Source organism: Globicephala melas, chromosome 11 (assembly GCF_963455315.2).
Source record: "Globicephala melas chromosome 11, mGloMel1.2, whole genome shotgun sequence".
In the NCBI taxonomy this organism is placed as follows: domain Eukaryota; kingdom Metazoa; phylum Chordata; class Mammalia; order Artiodactyla; family Delphinidae; genus Globicephala; species Globicephala melas.
In genome coordinates, this window is record NC_083324.2 from 37,056,800 (window position 1) to 37,077,865 (window position 21,066).

General features: G+C 39.5%; 1 protein-coding gene across 11 annotated transcripts in view; it reads left to right on the plus strand.

Moving 5' to 3' along the window:
• The window catches only part of DCAF1 (DDB1 and CUL4 associated factor 1), a 93,239-nt gene that overhangs the window by 26,460 nt on the left and 45,713 nt on the right, over window positions 1-21,066 (plus strand). For all 11 annotated transcript variants that reach the window (XM_060308884.1, XM_070046633.1, XM_070046635.1 and 8 more), the window contains one exon: window positions 20,216-20,353. In XM_060308884.1, coding sequence (XP_060164867.1) covers window positions 20,216-20,353 — 138 coding nt within the window. The remainder of the gene's footprint in view (window positions 1-20,215; window positions 20,354-21,066) is intronic.

Below are 21,066 nucleotides of genomic sequence, written 5' to 3' on the forward strand. Positions count from 1 at the left end.
ACCTTTGTAGTATTGTCTGAAGCCTGGGGGAGTTATGCCTCCTGCTTTGAATTTTTTCCTCAGGATTGCTTTGGCAATTCTGGGTCTTTTATGGCTCCATATGAATTTTTGCATTATTTGTTCTAGTTCTGCAAAAAATGTCATGGGTAATTTGATAGGGATTGCATTAAATCTGTGGATTGCTTTGGGTAGTATTGCTATTTTAATAATATTAATTCTTCCAATCCAAGAGCATGGGATATCTTTCCATTTCTTTGCATTCTCTTTACTTTCTTTTAGTAATGTTTTATAGTTCTTAGCATATAAGTCTTTCACTTCCTTGGTCAGGTTTATTCCTAGGTATTTTATGTTTTTTGGTGTGATTTTAAAAAGTATTGTTTTTATACATTCTCTTTCTGATATTTCATTGGTTTTTAAAAAATATTTATTTATTTAGCTGTGTCGGGTCTTAGTTGTGGCACTCCGGATCTTCATTGTGGCATGCAGGATCTTTCATTGTGGCGCATGGGCTCTTCATTGTGGTGCACGGACTCTAGAGAGCATGGGCTCAGTAGTTGTGGTGAGCAAGCTCTCTACTTGTGGCACATGGGTTCCAGACCGTGCGGGCTTAGTAGTTGTGGTACATGGGCTCTAGGGCATGCAGGCTCAGTAGTTGACAGCACACAGGCTTAGTTGCCCCGCGGCATGTGGGATCTTAGTTCCCTGACCAGGGATCGCACCTGCGTCCCCTGCATTGGACGGTGGATTCTTAAGCACTGGACCACCAGAGAAGTCCCTGATATTTCATCATTAGTGTCAAGAAATTTATGCAACTGATTTCTGAATGTTAATCTTGTATCTTGCTACTTTTCTGAATTCCTTTATAGGATCTAGTAGTTTTAGTGTGGAATCCTTAGGGTTTTCTATATATAGTATCATGTCTTCTGCATTTAGTGACAATTTTACCTCTTCCCTTTCAATTTGAATACCTTTTATTTTTCTTGTCAGATTGCTGTGGCTAGGACTTCCAATACTATGTTGAATAGAAGTGGTAAGAGTGGGCATCCTTGTCTTGTTCCAGGTTTTAGTGGGAAGGCTTTCAGCTTTTCACCACTGAGTATTTTATTGGCTTTGGGTTTGTCATAAATGGCTTTTATTATGTTGAGGTATGTTCCCTCTATACTCACTTCGGTAAAAGTTTTTGTCATGGATGATGTTGAATTTTGCCAAATGCTTTTTCTGCATCTATTGAGATAATCACATGGTTTTTGACTTTTCTTTTGTTTATGTGGTATATTACATTGATTGCTTTGCAGATGTTGAACCATTCTTGTGAACTTGGGATGAATCCCACTTGGTTGTGGTGTATGATCTTTTTTATGTGGTGTTGGATTCAGTTTGCTAAAATTTGGTGAGAATTTTTGCATCTATATTCATCAAAGATATTGGCCTGTAATTTTCTTTTTTGGTGGTATCTTTGTCTGATTTTGGTATCAGGGTGATGGTGACTTCATAGAATGTCTTTGGGAGTGTTTCCTCCTCTTCAGTCTTTTGGAACAGTTTTAGAAGAATCAGTGTAAGTTCTTCTTTGTATGTTTGGTAGAATTTGCCTGTGAAGGCACCTGGTCCTGGACTTTTGTTTGTAGGGAGTTTTAAAAATTACAGATTCTACTTCACTTCTAGTGATCAGTCTGTTCAGATCATCTGTTTCTTCTTGATTCAATTTTGGTGGGCTGTATGTTTGTAGAAAGTTGTCTATTTCTTGTAGGTTGTCAAATTTGTTGGCATATAATTGTTCACAGTACTCTTTTATGTTTTTTTTTGTATTTCTATGGTACCAGCTGAGATTTCTCCTTTTTCATTTCTTATTTTATTTGGGTTCTCGCTCTTTTCTTCTTGGTGAGCCTGGCCAGAGGTTTGTCAACTTTGTTTACCCTTTCAAAGAACCAGTTCTCGGTTTCTTTTTTGGGGGGGGGGTCACGCTGCGTGGTTTGTGGGATCCTAGTTCCCTGACCAGCGATTGAACCTGGGCCCTTGGCAGTGAAAGTGCGGAGTCCTAACCGCTGGACCACTAGGGAATTCCCTTTCTTTTGTTTTTTAAACCTCTGTTTTATTTATTTCCACCCTGATCTTTATTGTTTTCTTCCTTCTGCTGACTATGGGTTTCGTTTGTCCTTTTTCTGATTCTTTGAAGTGGTAGGTTAGGTTGTTTATTTGAGACTTTTCTTGTTTTTTGAAGAAGGCCCGTGTCACTATGAACTTCTCTCTAAGAACTGCTTTTGCTGCATCCCATGGATTTTGTATGATTGTGTTTTCGTTGTCGCTTTTCTCAAGGTATTTTTTAAATTTCCTTTTTGATTTCCTTGTTGACCCATTGGCTTTGTAGTAGCATGTTGTTTAGTCTCCATGTAATCATTTTTTTCTCATTTCTTTTCCTATGGTTGATTTCTAGTTTCATGCCATTGTGTTCAGAGGAGATGCTTGAAATAATTTCTGTACTCTTATTAAATTTGTTGAGGTTAGTTTTGTGCCTTAGTATGTGGTCAGTCCTAGAGAGAGTGTTCCATGTGCACTTGAAAAGAATGTGTATTCTGGTTTTTTTTTTTTTATGTAATATCCTGAAAATATCATTTAAATCTAAGCGTTGTATCATTTAGGATCTCTGTTGCCTTATTGATTTTCTGTCTAGAAGATCTCTTCATTGATGTGAGTGGGGTGTTGAAAGTCTCCTATTGTATTCCCATCAATTCCTCCTGTTATGTCTGTTAGTATTTGTTTTATGTATTTGATTGCTCCTGTATCAGTCGCACATATGTTGACGAAGTGTTAAATCATCTTCTTGTATTGATCCTTTTACTGTTATATAGTGTCCTTTATCTTTCTTATGGCCTTTTTTTAATTTTTAAAATATTTATTTATTTTGGTGGCACTGGGTGTTAGTTGCAGCACGTGGGATCTTAGTTGCAGCACGTGGACTTCTTGGTTGTGACATGCGGACTGGACTCTTAGTTGTGGCATGAGGACTCTTAGTTGCGGCATGTGGACTGTTTAGTTGCAGCATGCATGTGGTATCTATTTCCCTGACCAGGGATCGAACCTGGGCTCCCTGCATTGGGAGCACAGAGTCTTACACATTGGACCACCAGGGAAGTCCTTGGCCTTTGTTTTAAAGTCTGTTTTGTCTGCTAGGAATATTGTAGCTCCTGCTTTCTTGTCATTTCTGTTTGCATGAAATGAAATACCTTTTTCCATTCCCTCACTTTCAGTCTATGTGTGTCCTTTGCCCTAAGATGGATCTCTTGTAGGTTGAATCTTGTAGACTCTTGTTTTTTTTATCCAGTCTGCCACTCTTTGTTTTTGATTGGAGCATTTGGTCCATTGACATTTAAGGTAATATTGATACATATATATTTATTGCCATTTTAAACCTTGTTTTCAGCTGTTTCTATATTCCTTGTTTGTTCCTTTTTCTTTTTCTTTTTGGGGGTTGATGATTTTATTTTATGCTTGTGTTGTTTTTGGTTTTTGTGAATCTATTGTATGTTTTTGATTTGTGGTTGCCCTGTTTTTCAAGTATGTTAACCCCTTCCTAGTTCTGCTTGCTTTAGACTGATAGTCATATAGGGCCAAAAACATTCTAAAAACAAAAAATCTACATTTTCTTAGTCCTTCCCCAAATTTTATGATTTTGATGTCCTTTTTTTATATCTTCATCTTTATCCTTTTGCTGTTCCTTGCATTTATGATCGCTTTCACAAATAGGTGGTGGTTTTTTTTTCCTTTTTGATTTGTATACTAGCTAATTTAAGTGATTTACTCTCCAATTGCTATCTCCCTGTATCTTCCTGCTTCTTTTAGAGAAGACCTTTCAATATTTCTTTTAGGATGGATTTAGTATTGCTGTATTCTTTTATTTTTTCCTTGTCAGAGAAATTATTTTTCCTCCTATTCTAAATGATAATTTTGCTGGGTAGAGTATTCTAGGTTGCAGATTTTTCCCTTTCAAGACTTTGAATATATTTTGTCACTCCCTTCTGGCTTGCAGCATATCTTTAGAGAAATCAGCTGATAGCCTTATTGGGCCTTCCCTTGTAATTAACTCTTTGTTTTTCTCTTGCTGCCTTTAGTATTCTCTCTTTGACTTTTGCCATTTTTATTATCATATATCTTGGTGTGTAGGTCTGTCTGGGTTCATCTTGATTGGGACCCTCCGTGCTTCCTATATGTGGATATCTGTTTCCTTCTTTAGATTGGGAAGTTTTCAGCCATAATTTCTTCAGATACATTTTCAATCCCCATTCTCTTTTTTCTCCCTCTGGAATCCCTGTTATGTGTATTTTGGCATGGTTTATATTATCCCATAGGTCTGTTAATGTTGCTTTCTTTTTTAAAAATTAATTAATTAATTAATTTGGATGCGCTGGGTCTTAGTTGTGGCAAGTGGGATCTTTGTTGCCATGTGCGGGATCTTCATTTTGGTTGTGGCATGCGGGTGTTAGTTGCGGCATCCAGGATATTTTTTTTTAGTTGCGGCACATGGGATTTTTAGTTGCGCCATGCAGGATATTTTAGTTGCGGCATGCAGCTCCTAGTTGCGGCATGTGGGATCTAGTTCCCTGACTGAGGATCAAACCCGGGCCCCCTGCGTTGGGAGCATGGAGTCTTAACTGCTGGACCACCAGGGATATCCCTCATTTGGTTTTCTGTCTACTCTTTTGTTTGGGTAATTTCTTTTTTTTTTTTTTTTAACATCTTTATTGGGGTATAATTGCTTTACAATGGTGTGTTAGTTTCTGCTTTATAACAGAGTGAATCAGTTATACATACACATATGTTCCCATATCTCTTCCCTCTTGAGTCTCCCTCCCTCCCATCCTCCCTATCCCACCCATCCAGGTGGTCACAAAGCACCGAGCTGATCTCCCTGTGCTATGTGGCTGCTTCCCACTAGCTATCTACCTTACATTTGGTAGTGTATATATATCCATGCCTCTCTCTCGCTTTGTCACAACTCACCCTTCCCCCTCCCCATATCCTCAAGTCCATTCTCTAGTAGGTCTGTGTCTTTATTCCTGTCTTACCCCTAGGTTCTTCATGACATTTTTTTTTTAATTTCCATATATATGTGTTAGCATATGGTATTTGTCTTTCTCTTTCTGACTTAATTCACTCTTTATAACAGACTCTAGGTCTATCCACCTCATTACAAACAGCTCAATTTCGTTTATTTTTATGGCTGAGTAATGTTCCATTGTATATATGTGCCACATCTTCTGTATCCATTCATCTGATGATGGGCACTTAGGTTGTTTCCATCTCCGGGCTATTGTAAATAGAGCTGCAATGAACATTTTGGTACATGATTCTTTTTGAATTATGGTTTTCTCAGGGTATATGCCCAGTAGTGGGATTGCTGGGTCATATAGTAGTTCTATTTGTAGTTTTTTAAGGAACCTCCATACTGTTCTCCATAGTGGCTGTACCAATTCACATTCCCACCAGCAGTGCAAGAGTGTTCCCTTGTCTCCACACCCTCTCCAGCATTTATTGTTTCTAGATTGTTTGATGATGGCCATTCTGACTGGTGTGAGATATCTCATTGTAGTTTTGATTTGCATTTCTCTGATGATTAATGATGTTGAGCGTTCTTTCATGTGTTTGTTGGCAGTCTGTATATCTTCTTTGGAGAAATGTCTGTTTAGGTCTTCTGCCCACTTTTGGATTGGGTTGTTTGTTTTTCTGTTATTGAGCTGCATGAGCTGCTTGTAAATTTTGGAGATTAATCCTTTGTCAGTTGTTTCATTTGCAAATATTTTCTCCCATTCTGAGGGTTGTCTGTTGGTCTTGTTTATGGTTTCCTTTGCTGTACAAAAGCTTTGCAGTTTCATTAGGTCCCATTTATTTTTGTTTTTATTTCCATTCCTCTAGGAGGTGGGTCAAAAAGGATCTTGTTGTGATTTATGTCATAGAGTGTTCTGCCTATGTTTTCCTCTAAGAGTTTGATAGTTTCTGGCCTTACATTTAGGTCTTTAATCCATTTTGAGCTTATTTTTGTGTATGGTGTTAGGGAGTGATCTAATCTCATACTTTTACATGTACCTGTCCAGTTTTCCCAGCACCACTATTGAAGAGGCTGTCCTTTCTCCACTGTACATTCCTGCCTCCTTTATCAAAGATAAGGTGACCATATGTGCGTGGGTTTATCTCTGGGCTTTCTATTTTGTTCCACTGATTTATCTTTCTGTTTTTGTGCCAGTACCATACTGTCTTGATTACTGTAGCTTTGTAGTATATAGTCTGAAGTCAGGGAGCCTGATTCCTCCAGCTCCGTTTTTCATTCTCAAGATTGCTTTGGCTATTCCGGGTCTTTTGTGTTTTCATACAGATTGTGAAATTTTTTGTTCTAGTTCTGTGAAAAATACCAGTGGTAGTTTGATAGGGATTGCATTGAATCTGTAGATTGCTTTGGGTAGTAGAGTCATTTTCACAATGTTGATTCTTCCAATCCAAGAACATGGTATATCTCTCCATCTATTTGTATCATCTTTAATTTCTTTCATCAGTGTCTTATAATTTTCTGCATATAGGTCTTTTGTCTCCTTAGGTAGGTTTATTCCTAGATATTTTATTCTTTTTGTTGCAATGGTAAATGGGAGTGTTTTCTTGATTTCACTTTCAGATTTTTCATCATTAGTGTATAGGAATGCAAGAGATTTCTGTGCATTAATTTTGTATCTTGTTACTTTACCAAATTCATTGATTAGCTCTAGTGGTTTTCTGGTAGCATCTTTAGGATTCTCTATGTATAGTATCACATCATCTGCAAACAGTGACAGCTTTACTTCTTCTTTTCCGATTTGGATTCCTTTTATTTCCTTTTCTTCTCTGATTGCTGTGGCTAAAACTTCCAAAACTATGTTGAATAAGAGTGGTGAGAGTGGGCAACCTTGTCTTGTTCCTGATCTTAGTGGAAATGCTTTCAGTTTCTCACCATTGAGGACGATGTTGGCTGTGGGTTTGTCATATATGGCCTTTATTATGTTGAGGAAAGTTCCCTCTATGCCTACTTTCTGGAGGGTTTTTATCATAAATGGGTGTTGAATTTTGTCAAAAGCTTTCTCTGCATCTATTGAGATGATCATATGGTTTTTCTCCTTCAGTTTGTTAATATGGTTTATCACGTTCATTGATTTGCGTATATTGAAGATTCCTTGCATTCCTGGAATAAACCCCACTTGATCATGGTGTATGATCCTTTTAATGTGCTGTTGGATTCTGTTTGCTAGTATTTTGTTGAGGATTTTTGCATCTGTGTTCATCAGTGATACTGACCTGTAGTTTTCTCTTTCTGACATCCTTGTCTGGTTTTCGTATCAGGGTGATGGTGGCCTTGTAGAATGAGTTTGGGAGTGTTCCTCCCTCTGCTATATTTTGGAAGAGTTTGAGAAGGATAGGTGTTAGCTCTTCTCTAAATGTTTGATAGAATTCACCTGTGAAGCCATCTGGTCCTGGGCTTTTGTTTGTTGGAAGATTTTAAATCACAGTTTCAATTTCAGTGCTTGTGATTGGTCTGTTCATATTTTCTATTTCTTCCTGATTCAATCTTGGCAGGTTGTGCATTGCTAAGAATTTGTCCATTTCTTCCAGGTTGTCCATCTTATTGGCATAGAGTTGCTTGTAGTAATCTCATGATCTTTTGTATTCTGCAGTGTCAGTTGTTACTTCTCCTTTTTCATTTCTAATTCTATTGATTTGAGTCTTCTCCCTTTTTTTTTTGATGAGTCTGGCTAGTGGTTTATCAATTTTGTTTATCTTCTCAAAGAACCAGCTTTTAGTTTTATTGATCTTTGCTATCGTTTCCTTGATTTCGTTTTCATTTATTTCTGATCTGATTTTTATGATTTCTTTCTTTCTGCTAACTTTGGGTTTTTTTTGTTCTTCTTTCTCTAATTGCTTTAGGTGCAAGGTTAGTTTGTTTATTCGAGATGTTTCCTGTTTCGTAAGGTAGGATTGTATTGCTATAAACTTCCCTCTTAGAACTAACTGCTTTTGCTGCATCCCATAGATTTTGGGTCATTGTGTCTCCACTGTCATTTGTTTCTAGGTATTTTTTAATTTCCTGTTTGACTTCTTCAGTGATCACTCGTTATTAAGTAGTGTATTGTTTAGCCTCCATGTGTTTGTATTTTTTACAGATCTTTTCCTGTAATTCATATCTAGTCTCATAGCGTTGTGGTCGGAAAAGATACTTGATAGAATTTCAGTTTTCTTAAATTTACCAAGGCTTGATCTGTGACCCAAGATATGATCTATGCTGGAGAATGTTCCATGAGCACTTGAGAAAAATGTGTATTCTGTTGTTTTTGGATGGAATGTCCTATAAACATCAATTAAGTCCATCTTGTTTAATGTATCATTTAAAGCGTGTGTCTTCTTATTTATTTTCATTTTGGATGATCTGTCCATGGGTGAAAGTGGGGTGTTAAAGTCCCCTACTATGAATGTGTTACTGTCGATTTCCCCTTTTATGGCTGTTAGTATTTGCCTTATGTATTGAGGTGCTCCTATGTTGGGTGCATAAATATTTACAATGGTTATATCTTCTTCTTGGATCAATCCCTTGATCATTATGTAGTGCCCTTCTTTGTTTCTTCTAATAGTCTTTATTTTAAAGTCTATTTTGTCTGATATGAGAATTGCTACTCCAGCTTTCTTTTGGTTTCCATTTGCATGGAGTATCTTTTTCCATCCCCTTACTTTCAGTCTGTATGTGTCTCTAGATCTGAAGTGGGTCTCTTGTAGACAGCAGATATATGGGTCTTGTTTTTATATCCATTCAGCCAGTCTGTGTCTTTTGGTGGGAGCATTTAGTCCATTTACATTTAAGGTAATTATCGATATGTATGTTCCTATTCCCATTTTCTTAATTGTCTTGGGTTTGTTATTGTAGGTCTTTACCTTCTCTTGTGCTTCTTGCCTAGAGAAGTTCCTTTAGCATTTGTTGTAAAGCTGGTTTGGTGGTGCTGAACTCTCTCAGCTTTCGCTTGTCTGTAAAGGTTTTAATTTCTCCATTAAATCTGAATGAGATCCTTGCTGGGTAGAGTAATCTTGGCTGCAGGTTTTTCTCCATCATCACTTTAAATATGTCCTGCCAGTCCCTTCTGGCTTGCAGAGTTTCTGCTGAAAGATCAGCTGTTAACCTTATGGGGATTCCCTTGTGTGTTATTTGTTGTTTTTCCCTTGCTGCTTTTAATATGTTTTCTTTGTATTTAATTTTTGACAGTGTGATTAATATGTGTCTTGGCGTATTTTTCCTTGGATTTATCCTGTATTGGACTCCCTGTGCTTCCTGGAGTTGATTAACTATTTCCTTTCCCTTATTAGGGAAGTTTTCAACTATAATCTCTTCAAATATTTTCTCAGTCCTTTTCTTTTTCTCTTCTTCTTCTGGAACCTCTATAATTCGAATGTTGGTGCGTTTGATGTTGTCCCAGAGGTCTCTGAGACTGTACTCAGTTCTTTTCATTCTTTTTTCTTTATTCTGCTCTGCCGTAGTTATTTCCACTATTTTATCTTCCAGGTCACTTATCCATTCCTCTGCCTCAGTTATTCTGCTATTGGTCCCATCTAGAGTATTTTAAATTTCATTTATTGTGTTGTTCATCATTGCTTGTTTCATCTTTAGTTCTTCTAGGTCCTTGTTAAATGTTTCTTGCATTTTGTCTATTCTATTTCCAAGATTTTGGATCATCTTTACTATCATTATTCTGAATTCTTTTTCAGGTAGACTGCCTATTTCCTCTTCATTTGTTAGGTCTGGTGGGTTTTTATCTTGCTCCTTCATCTGCTGTGTGTTTTTCTGTCTTCCCATTTTGCTTATCTTACTGTGTTGGGGTCTCTGTTTTGCAGGCTGCAGGTTCGTAGTTCCCGTTGCTTTTGGTGTCTGTCCCCAGTGGCTAAGGTTGGTTCAGTGGGTTGTGTAGGCTTCCTGGTGGAGGGGACTAGTGCCTGTGTTCTGGTGGATGAGGCTGGATCTTGTCTTTCTGGTGGACACGTCCACGTCTGGTGGTGTGTTTTGGGGTGTCTGTGGACTTATTATGATTTTAGGCAGCCTCTCTGCTAATGGGTGGGGTTGTGTTCCTGTCTTGCTAGTTGTTTGGCGTAGGATTTTCAGCACTGTAGTTTGCTGGTTGTTGAGTGAAGCTGGGTGCTGGTGTTGAGATGGAGATCTCTGGGAGATTTTCGCCGTTTGATAGTATGTGGAGCTGGAAGGTCTCTTGTGAACCAGTGTCCTGAAGTTGGCTCTCCCTCCTCAGAGGCACAGCACTGACTCCTGGCTGCAGCACCAAGAGCCTTTCATCCACATGGCTCAGAATAAAAGGGAGAAAAATTAGAAAGAAAGAAGTAGTAGAAGTAGAAAGAAAGAAAGAAGGAAAGGAAGAAAGGAGGGAGGGAGGAAGGAAGGAAGGAGGGAGAGAAGGAAGGAAAAAAAGAAAGGAGATAAAGTAAAATAAAATAAAGTAAGAAAATATAATAAAGTTATTAAAATAAAAAAATAATTAAGAGGAAAAAAAGAAAAAAATTAAAAAAACAAAAATAAAATGGACGGATAGAACCCTAGGACAAATGGTGGAAGCAAAGCTATACAGACAAAAATCTCATACAGAAGCATACACATACGCACTCACAGAAAGAGAAAAAGGGGAAAAAATCATAAATCTTGCTCTCAGAGTCCACCTCCTCAATTTGGGATGTTTTGTTGTCTATTCACGTATTCCACAGGTGCAGGGTACATCAAGTTGATTGTGGAGCTTTAATCCGCTGCTTCTGAGGCTGCTGGGAGAGATTTCCCGTTCTCTTCTTTGTTCTCACAGCTCCCAGGGGCTCAGCTTTGGATTTGGCCCTGCCTCTTCGTGTAGGTTGCCGGAGGGCGTCTGTTCTTCGCTCAGACAGGACGGGGTTAAAGGAGCCGCTGATTCGGGGGCTCTGGCTCACTCAGGCGGGGGGGGAGGGAGGGGCACGGAGTGCGGGGTGAGCCTGCAGCGGCAGAGGCCAGCGCGATGCCGCACCAGCCCGAGGCGTGACGTGCATTCTCCTGGAGGAGTTGACCCTGGATCCCGGGACCCTGGCAGTGGCGGGCTGCACAGGCTCCCCGGAAGTGGGGTGTGGACAGTGACCTGTGCTCGCACACAGGCTTCTTGGTGGCGGCAGCAGCAGCCTTAGCGTCCCATGCCCGTCTCTGGGGTTGGCGCTTTTAGCCGCGGCTCGCGCCCGTATCTGGAGCTCCTTTAAGCAGCGCTCTTAATCCCCTTTCCTCGCGCAACAGGAAACAAAGAGGGAAGAAAAAGTCTCTTGCCTCTTCAGCAGGTCCAGACTTTTCCCCGGACTCCCTCCTGGCTAGCCGTGGCGCACTAACCCCCTGCAGGCTGTGTTCACGCCACCAACCCCAGTCCTTTCCCGTGCTCTGACCGAAGCCCGAGCCTCAACTCCCAGCCCCGCCCGCCCCGGCGGGTGAGCAGACAAGCCTCTCGGGCTGGTGAGTGCCGGCCAGCCCTGATCCTCTGTTCGGGAATCTCTCCGCTTTGCCCTCCGCACCCCTGTGGCTGCGCTGTCCTCCGCGGTCCCGAAGCTTCCCCCTCCGCCACCCGCAGTCTCCGCCCGCGAAGGGGCTTCCTACTGGGTGGAAACCTTTCCTCCTTCACAGCTCCCTCCCACTGGTGCAGGTCCCGTCCCTATTCTTTTGTCTCTGTTTATTCTTTTTTCTTTTGCCCTACCCAGGTTCGTGGGGGGTTTCTTGCCTTTTGGGAGGTCTGAGGTCTTCTGCCAGCGTTCAGTAGGTGTTCTGTAGCAGTTGTTCCATTTGTAGATTTATTTCTGGTGTATCTGTGGGGAGGAAGGTGATCTCCGTGTCTTACTCTTCCGCCATCTTTCCGAAAGCCTCTGGGTAATTTCTATTATTCTGTCTTGCAGATTACTTATTCTTTCTTCTGCATTATTTATTTTGCTATTCGTTGCATTTAGCTTAGATATCTCCTCAGCAAATGAAGATTTTAATTTTTCTTGTCTCCTCCTTATAGTTTCTAGTTCCTTTTTACAGTAATGCTGCATTTCTGTCGAAAACCTTTCTTAGTTCCTTCAGTATTTTCATTACCTCCTTTTTGAACTCGGTGTCTGTTAGACTGAAGAGGTCTGTTTCATTGTTCCTTCAGGGGAATTCTCTTGCTCTTTTAATTGGGAGTGGTTCCTCAGCTTCTTCATTTTGCTTATATTTCTCTTTGTGAGTTTAAGAGATACAAATACCTATAGTAGTCTTGGAGGGCTTTTTATGTATGGGAGCGTCCCTGCATAGCTTGTGTGGGTTTAATATTTTTTTGGTCTGAGGGCTGTTTTTGGTTTGGGTGCTTGCTGTTTCTTTCCTCAGCATGTGCTGGTCAGTTAGCCCCTTGTTAGGGGGTATGCAGGCGTGCAGCCCGCTCATGGGACCCTTGGTGCCAGTGTGCTGCGTGTGCTCCCGGGGAAGCGGGGGCATTGGTTGGTGCCAGGTTTTGGGACCATTGGCCAACTATCCATGCCTGACTCTGGAGTCCAAGATGGCAGCGGCAGCTATTGCCCACCCCTGGAGCTTGTGTAGGTGGTGCCCTGCCGCCTGAGAGAGGGCGTGGAGAAAGAAGCTCCTGTGGCAGGCCCACCCATCTCCTCGTGGGCCCCCCAGCAATGATGCCTTGCCCCTCTGGGGGCCCAGGCTTCCTCCCGTAGTCCCTCGGTTATAGCACACCACACCGTAGCCCCCTCAGGCTGTCACCATGCATCCAGCCCCAGTCCTCTTCCCGGTTCTCACCTTCAAAGCACAAGCCTCAGCACTCAGCCCCTGACCCCCTCAGTGGAAGAGTGAGCATCTTGGGCTGGGGAGTGCCAGGTGGCACCACTGACTGTCTGTGCAGGTGTCTCTCCTCTTTGCCCTCTGCAAACTAGTCGCTGCGCTCTCCCCTGAGGCTCCGGAGCTCCCCCTCCATTCCGGCTGTTCTCTCTGCCAGTGAGGGGACTTCCCAGTGTGTGGAAACCTTTCCTTTTTCACATTTCTCTCCCAGGTATGTAGGTCCTGTCCCATTTCCTTTCGCGCTTTTTTTTTCTTTTGTCCTACCCAGTTACATGGAGATTTTCTAGTCCTTTTTGAAGTCTGAGGTCTTCTGCCATCATCCAGTAGGTGTTCTGTGAGAATTGTTCCACATGTAGATGTATTTTTGATGTATTTGTGGGAGAAGATGAGCTCCATATCCTACTCCTCTGCCATCTTAATCATTCTTTTAAATTTTACTTTTATTTAAAATTATTTGGCTGTATAGTTTTTTCATTATATTAAGTGTGTTATAAAATGGAGTACTTTTATATTTACGTACCAGGTTTCTCATACTGTTTACGTTTATCAGTGTATGCTCTTAATCCAGTGAGAACAGGACCTTTAGGGACTTAATTCTTTAAGAGTACTGTTTTAACATTTTTTTTCTTTGAGGTTGTCTCAGATTATTGGAGGTCAGAGGGATAAAATCGGAGAGAATGAAATCTCAGAAAGTGTAACCTTCAAGCCAGCATTTTCAAGATTTTATACTCTGGAACATTAAGATTCCCCTAAAATGTTAATAGGTGTTTTATGATGAAAATGTCCATGTGGTCAGTTAGGTAGATGGCTACTGTTTATTGAGTGCCAGGCCTGTGCTAAGCATTTGATTTGCATCGTATCATTTAACTCTCACAGCATCCCATGAGGTAGGAAGAAAACCATGAGTCTATGGTATTTCAGAATCAGAGAGAAAACAAATGGTTTTAATACAGAAGGGACAAGACCCAGATCTATCAAGATGACTAACCAGGATAACTTACAAACTCTCCCGTTGCACAGAAATACAAATTTTGGGTAAACTATAATAAACTCTTAGAGAAATCCCTAGGTGCCAGAAATATGGAACTATAAAAGTAAAGTGGTAATTGAGGACAGGGACAAAATCTTGGGTGAGGAGTTTAGAATGGGGACCCTGACCTCCATGTAAAACTGGGATTCCCTAAGGACCTTCATTGAAACAATGGAAAAGGAAAATATCTGCTTTATGCTGTGGGGAGATGATAGATTTCTCATTCTCTGACTCCACTCTGAGGGGCAGGGGCATGGGCATGTAAGTCTCCCCTGAGAATATCTGGGCATGGGCCTTATTTGGGTAAATGTTTGAAATTTCTATTTTGATTGGGAACCCCAAAGTCAAGATATTAACAACAAACAAAATTGTTTTGGACCAGTGATATTCTTTGGTTGTCTGGCAAAAGCAAATACAGAACTCCAGTGGAGGAGAAGCTTTCACAATCCGGGCCACAAGGGATTTTCACAGAAAAAACAATTTCCACAAAAAGTGAGCTCACAAAAAAATTCCAAAGTATCCCAGCAAATAATCCTCCATGATTAGGAGTCAACAATTAAACAATGACTGGATATGTTTCCTTTTCAGATTTTTCATTACTAGTGTATAGAAATGCAACTGATTTCTGTGTATTGATTATTCTGCAACTTTGCAGAATTCATTTATTCTAACAGGTTGTTTTGTGTGTGTGTTTGTGTGTGTGTGTGTGTGTGTCTGTGTCTGTGTGTGTGGAAACTTTAGAGTTTTTTATGTATAAGATCATGTCATTTGTGAACAGAGATAATTTTATTTCTTCCTTTCCAACACAGACGCCTTTAATTTCTTTTTCTTGCCAGTACTATGTTGAATACAAGTGGTGAAAGCAGACATCCTTGTCCTGTTTTTAATCTTTGGAGAAAGTCTGTCAGACTTTTACGGTTGAGTGTAGTGTTAGCTGTAATTTTTTTCATGACTGGCATTTATTATGTTGAGGAAGTTTCCTTCTATTTCTAGTTTATTAAGTGTTTTTTAATGAAAGAGATTTTACTTTTGTCAAATTCTTTTTGCCTCAGTTGACATGGTCATGTGGTTTTCTACTAATTCACAAAAATTAATTCACACTGATTCTATTAATGTGGTGTGTTACATAGATTGCTTTTTGTATTTTGAACCGTATGTACCTGGGTAAATCCACCTGGTCGTGGTATATACAGTAATCCTCTTAGTATGCTGCTGAATTGAGTTTGCAAGTATTTTTTGAGAATTTTTGCATCAGTATTCATAAGGAATATCTGTAGTTTTCTTGTACTATCTTTGTGTCTTGCTTTGGTGTCAGGGTAATGCTGGATTCATAGAATGAGTTAGGAAGTGCTCCTTCTCATTAATTTTTTGGAAGAGTTTGAGAAGGCTTGGTATTAATTCCTTAAATGGTAGAATTTACCAGTTAAGCGATCTGGTCCTAGGTTTTTCTGTTTTGGGAGGGTTTTGACAACTGATTCAGTCTCCTTACTGGTTATAAGTCTGTTCAGTTATTCTGTTTCTTCATTAGTCCATTTTGGTAGATTGTGTTTCTAGGAATTTGTCCGTTTAATCTAAGTTACTCAGTTTGTTGGTGTACAGTTGTTTATAGTGTTCTCCTGTAATCCACCCCCCACTTTTTTTTTTGGTCATGCCACATGTGGCTTTTGGGATCTTAGTTCCCTGACCAGGGGTTGAACCTAGGCCCTCGGCCATGAAAGTGTGGAGTCCTACCCACTGGACCACCGGGGAATTCCCTTATAATCCTTTTTATTCATGTAAAATTGGTAGTAATGTTCCCCCTTTCTTTTTTAAAAAAAATTTAAAATTTATTTATTTTTTTGGCTGCATTGGGTCTTTGTTGTGGTACGTGGGCTTCTCACTGTGGTGGCTTTTCTTGTTGCAGAGCACGGACTCTAGGCAGTGGGCTTCAGTAGTTGCAGCACGTGGGCTCTGTAGTTGTGGGAGGGCTCTAGGGCACGTGGGCACAGTAGTTATGGCTCATGGGCTCAGTAGTCGTGGCTCGCGGGCTCTAGAGCACAGGCTCAGTAGTTGTGGTGCATGGGCTTAGTTGCTTTGCGGCATGTGGGATCTTCCTGGACCAGGGCTTGAACCTGTGTCCCCTGCATTGGCAGGTGGATTCTTAACCACTGCACCACTGGGGAAGTTTTCCCTTTTCATTTTTGATTGTAGTAATTTGTTTTCTCTCCTTTTTTTTTTTTTCTTGGTCAGTTTAGCTAAAGGTTTGTCAATTTTGTTGATCTTTTCAAAGCAACAACTTTTGGTTTCATTAATTTTCTGTATTTTTCTATTTGCTATTTTGTTTATCTCTATTCTAATCTTTATTATTATTATTTTTTACTCCTGCTATCTTTGGGTTTTATTTGCTCTTTCTTGTTCCTTAAAGTGTACAGTTAGGTTATTAATTTGACCTTTTTTTCTTTTTAATTTTATGTGCTTGCAGCTGTAAATTTCCCTCTTTGCATTGCTTTTGTGGTATCCCATAAATTTTGGTATGTTGTGTTTCTGTTTTCATTCATCTCAAGGTATTTTCTAATTTCCCTGTGATTTCTTCTTTGACACTTTTGTTGGTTAAGCCTGTTGATTTCCACATATGAATTTTCCAGTTTTCTCTTGGGATGTTGATTTCTCATTTCATTGTGATTGGAAAAAATTATTTGTAAGAGGTCAGTTCTTATTAAATTATTAAGACTTGTTTTGTGGCCTTACATATAGTCTCTTCTGTGAAATGTTCCATGCGTACTTGAAAAGAATGTATATTCTGCTCTTGTTGGATGGAGTGTTCTCTATATGTCTTTTAGATCTAATTGGTTTGTAGTGTTGTTCAACTCCTCTGTTTCCTTATTGATTTTCTTTTCGGTTGTTCTATCCATTATTGAAAGTTCTGGTAAAGAGTCTCTGTTTAGGATAATGAAATTCTGGAAATAGATAGTGTTGATGGTTACACAACATTGTGAATGTACTGAATCCCACCGAATTTTACACTGAAAAATGGTTAAAATAGTTAAAAATTATGAATGTGAAAGAATCAGAACTCCAAGAAAAGTCTAAGACTATGAAAAAAAAATGGCCATTTGGAAAATGAACAAAGGAACTACTGGAAATAAAAATTACAGTTATTGAATTTTAAAACTTAGTAGATGAGATAGAGTGAAATTTAGACACAGCTAAAGATAGAATTAATAAACTGGAATATCTGACAGGATAATCCTTAATGAAGCTCTTAGAAATAAGACTAGAATTAGAAAATTTTACATGTATCTAAAAGGAATTTCAATAAAAGAGAATAGAAGGGACTTCCCTGGTGGTCCAGTGGTTAACATTCTGCACTTCCACTGCAAGAGGTGTGGGTTCAACCGCTGGTCAGGGAACTAGGATCCTGCATGGCATGCAGTGCAGCCAAAAAAGAAAAAAAAATGTGTATGTGTGTATATATACACACACACGTATATATAAAAGAAAAAGAAAATAGAAAGGTAATATTCAGAGGGATGAGGCTAGGATCTTACAAATAAATGAAAGACATGACCACTCAGATTCAGAAAGCCCAATGAAGAATACCAAAGACCAAAAGATTTTAAAAGCAACTAGAGTGGGACTTCCCTGGTGGCGCAGTGGTCGAGAATCCGCCTGCCAATGCAGGGGACATGGGTTCGAGCCCTGGTCCGGGAAGATCCCACATGCCACGGAGCAACTGAGCCTGTGCGCCACAACTGCTGAGCCTGCGCTCTAGAGCCTGCGAGCCACAACTACTGCGCCCGTGTGCCACAACTACTGAAGCCCCTGTGCCTAGAGCCCATGCTCCACAACAAGAGAAGCCACCACAGTGAGAAGCCTATGCACCACAAAATGAAGAGTAGCCCCAGCTTGCCGCAACTAGAGAAAGCCCGCGTGCAGCAACGAAGACCTAACGCAGCCTAAATAAATAAATAAACAAAACCACTCAAAAAATAGTAATAAAAAGCAACTAGAGTATAAAAGATTCCTTCAAATTAACATAGCATGCTTTGCCACAGCATCAGTAGAGACCAGATAATAGTAGAAAATGTCTTCAGAGAACTTCTGTAAACCTAGAAATATTGACCAAAATAAACAATTTTGGAGGGCAAAAGGGCAAACAGAAATTCTTGGTAACATGTAGATGGAAGGCAATAATTGAAGTTAGTATTTTAAGTTTCTTATACTGTTTGGAAATAGGGAAGGATGATAGACTTAAAATTGATGGTACATATATTTTCATATCAATAAGTATTTTATTATTATTATTTTAAATTAATTTTTTTGGGTTGTGCTGGGTGTTCGTTGCTGTGTGCAGGCTTTCTCTAGTTGCTGCGAGCAGGGGCTACTCTTCGTTGCTGTGCGTGGGCTTCTCATTGTTTGTTTTGTTTTGTTTTGCGGTATGCGGGCCTCTCACTGTTGTGGCCTTCTCCCGTTGCGGAGCACAGGCTCCGGACGCGCAGGCTCAGCAGCCATGGCTCACAGGCCCACCGGCTCCACGGCATGTGGGATCTTCCCGAACCGGGGCACGAACCCGTGTCCCCTGCATCGGCAGGCGGACTCTCAACCACTGCGCCACCAGGGAAGCCCTGGGCTTCTCATTGTCATGGCTTCTCTTGCTGCAGAGCACGGGCTCTAGGTGCGCGGGCTTCAGTAGTTGTGGCACATGGGCTCTAGAGCACAGGCTTAGTAGTTGTGGTGCAAGGGGCTTAGTTGCTCCGCAGCATGTGGGATCTTTCTGGACCAGGGATTGAACCCGTGTCCTTTGCATTGGCAGGGAGATTCTTAACCATTGCACCACCAGGGAAGCCCCTCAATAAGTATTTTAAAACAAAATTTCTCAAAATGTGTTTTTAGAGTGTTAGTTTTTTAAAAAAAAAACTTTAAAACTTGAAATATATAGGAGAATGACACCATGACCCTAGGGAAGAGTTTCTTAAGATAAAGTGCACAACGTTTAAAAGAAAATATTGCTAAGTATGATTATATAAAAATTAAGAACTTGTGCTTATCATGAAACACTGGTAAAAGAGATGAGTATTTCAGAGAAAGTGGAAGTATGAATGGTCAGAAGGCACAAAAAAAATGCTGAACTTCATTAGTAAATGAGAAAATTCAAGTTAAATGAAATGTTAATTTTTTATACCCACCAGACTGCAAAAAATTAAAAGTCTGATAGTAGCCAAGTGTTGGTAAAGATGTAGGAAAAAAGAACTATTTGCCTGTAGGAAATGTGAATTGTCATTTTGGAAAATAGTTTGGCCTCCTCTAGTAAAGTTGAGCAAACACGCCTGTGACTTAGTACTGTTCCTAGGTGTCTACTTTAGGGACATGCTTGCACAAAAATAAGTATAGTTAAGCCAACAGAATAGCAGCAGCAGAATATGGAGACGAAGAGCATTTGGAGGTACACTGCCTAGGATAAGATCCCAGCTTTGCCACTTACTAGTTTTGTGACTTTTGGTAAGTTACTTAACCTCATTGTGACAGTTTTCTCTTCTGTAAATATAGTACTTACCTAATCATATAGGGTTGATATGAGGATTAAATGTTATGTGTAAAGCCTGTCTTATATTGAGTGCTATTTGTGACAATTACATGTAACCATATAGATGAATGTAAAAAACATAATGTGTAAAAGAAACAAGTTGCAGAAAAATACATATGGCACCACACAATTTACACAGTTCAAAGCATATAACGTTTAACAAAAGCCTTATAAGAAAATTATTAAAATTTAGTAATGCAGGTACCCTTTGGAGAGGGAGGACGCGGGTGGTATAGGGAGGGGGGACACATGGGAGGTTTCTGTTTCTTAAACTCAGTGGTAAATCACAGAGGTGATTTTCATTTTCTTTGGACTGTACATGTTTATATATTTTATTTCATAGTAAAAACTAAAAATAAGGGTAGGATATGTGGAGTTAAATACTTGTTTGATGGAGGACTTCTCAGAGCACTGATAATGTTAATTGTACATTGTGAACTTCAAAGAGAGATATAGAATTTTTAGGGCTCCCCACTTGGTCATGGAGCCTTTTGGGTCTTAACAGCTAAAGTAGGACTGCATTATGTGATTGTTGATCTTTAGCCTGAGTTTTAGTGGATAAATAGAATTCTGTTTCACAGTGCACAGATATTTTAACTAAACCACCTACTATTGTACGTTGAGTTCACTTGGATTTTTTAATCTTATGAGCAATATTGAAATGTTTTATTAAAAAAATTTTTTTATAAGACTGAAGTCTTTGCTTATATCTTTAATTATGAATTTTTTTCCCCTGAATTGTGCTATTTCATTTCCTTTACTATAGGAAGGAATTGTTGAGAATCTTTTCAAATGGGCCCGAGAGGCTGATCAGCCACTGAGGACATATTCTACTGGTCTGTTAGGAGGTGCTATGGAAAATCAAGACATTGCTGCCAACTACAGGGATGAAAATTCACAGCTGGTAAGGACCACGTTAGAATGATTTTTTTTGCATAAGATGGGAGTGTATTCACTCGTTCTTTCTTGCTACTGAACTTGAATAGGTAGATCTTATTTGTTACCTTGTACTAGAGTATAACTGTAATTTCAGTATTTCAAGACTACTTTTCATAAGAGTTTTGATTGGACCTTTTTTTTTTTTTACTAGAAAATAGCTGTTTTTCATCTTGTCAAGGATCATGATATTTTGTACCAGATAAATAGTACCACTCCCTTTCCCTTCCCAACATCTGGATTATGAAAAATTTCAAACGTTTAGCAAAATATAATTTTACAGTGAACACCTGTATACACACCACTTACATTGATTGTGAATATTTTACTAAACTTATATTCATGAATACCCATCCATCCATTCACCCCTCATTATATCCATCCACCATTCTTTTTTTTTTAATGCAAATTAAAATAAATTGCAGACCTAATCACTCTCTCTTTTTAAAACTAAGCATAATACTACAGTTTAGGCTTGACCCAAAAAATGAGTACTTCAAGGAAAAGGTAAAACATAAATGGTGAACTTGAAAATTAGATTATGTAATTATGTATAATGTGGATGACAGTATTTAACAGAATATAACTTATGGCAGATAAAAGTTTCAGAAACATTCATGTTTGATTTTCAGACACTTTTAAAAATTGTGAATATATCTAGTGTCTGCCTCTTCAGGTGTG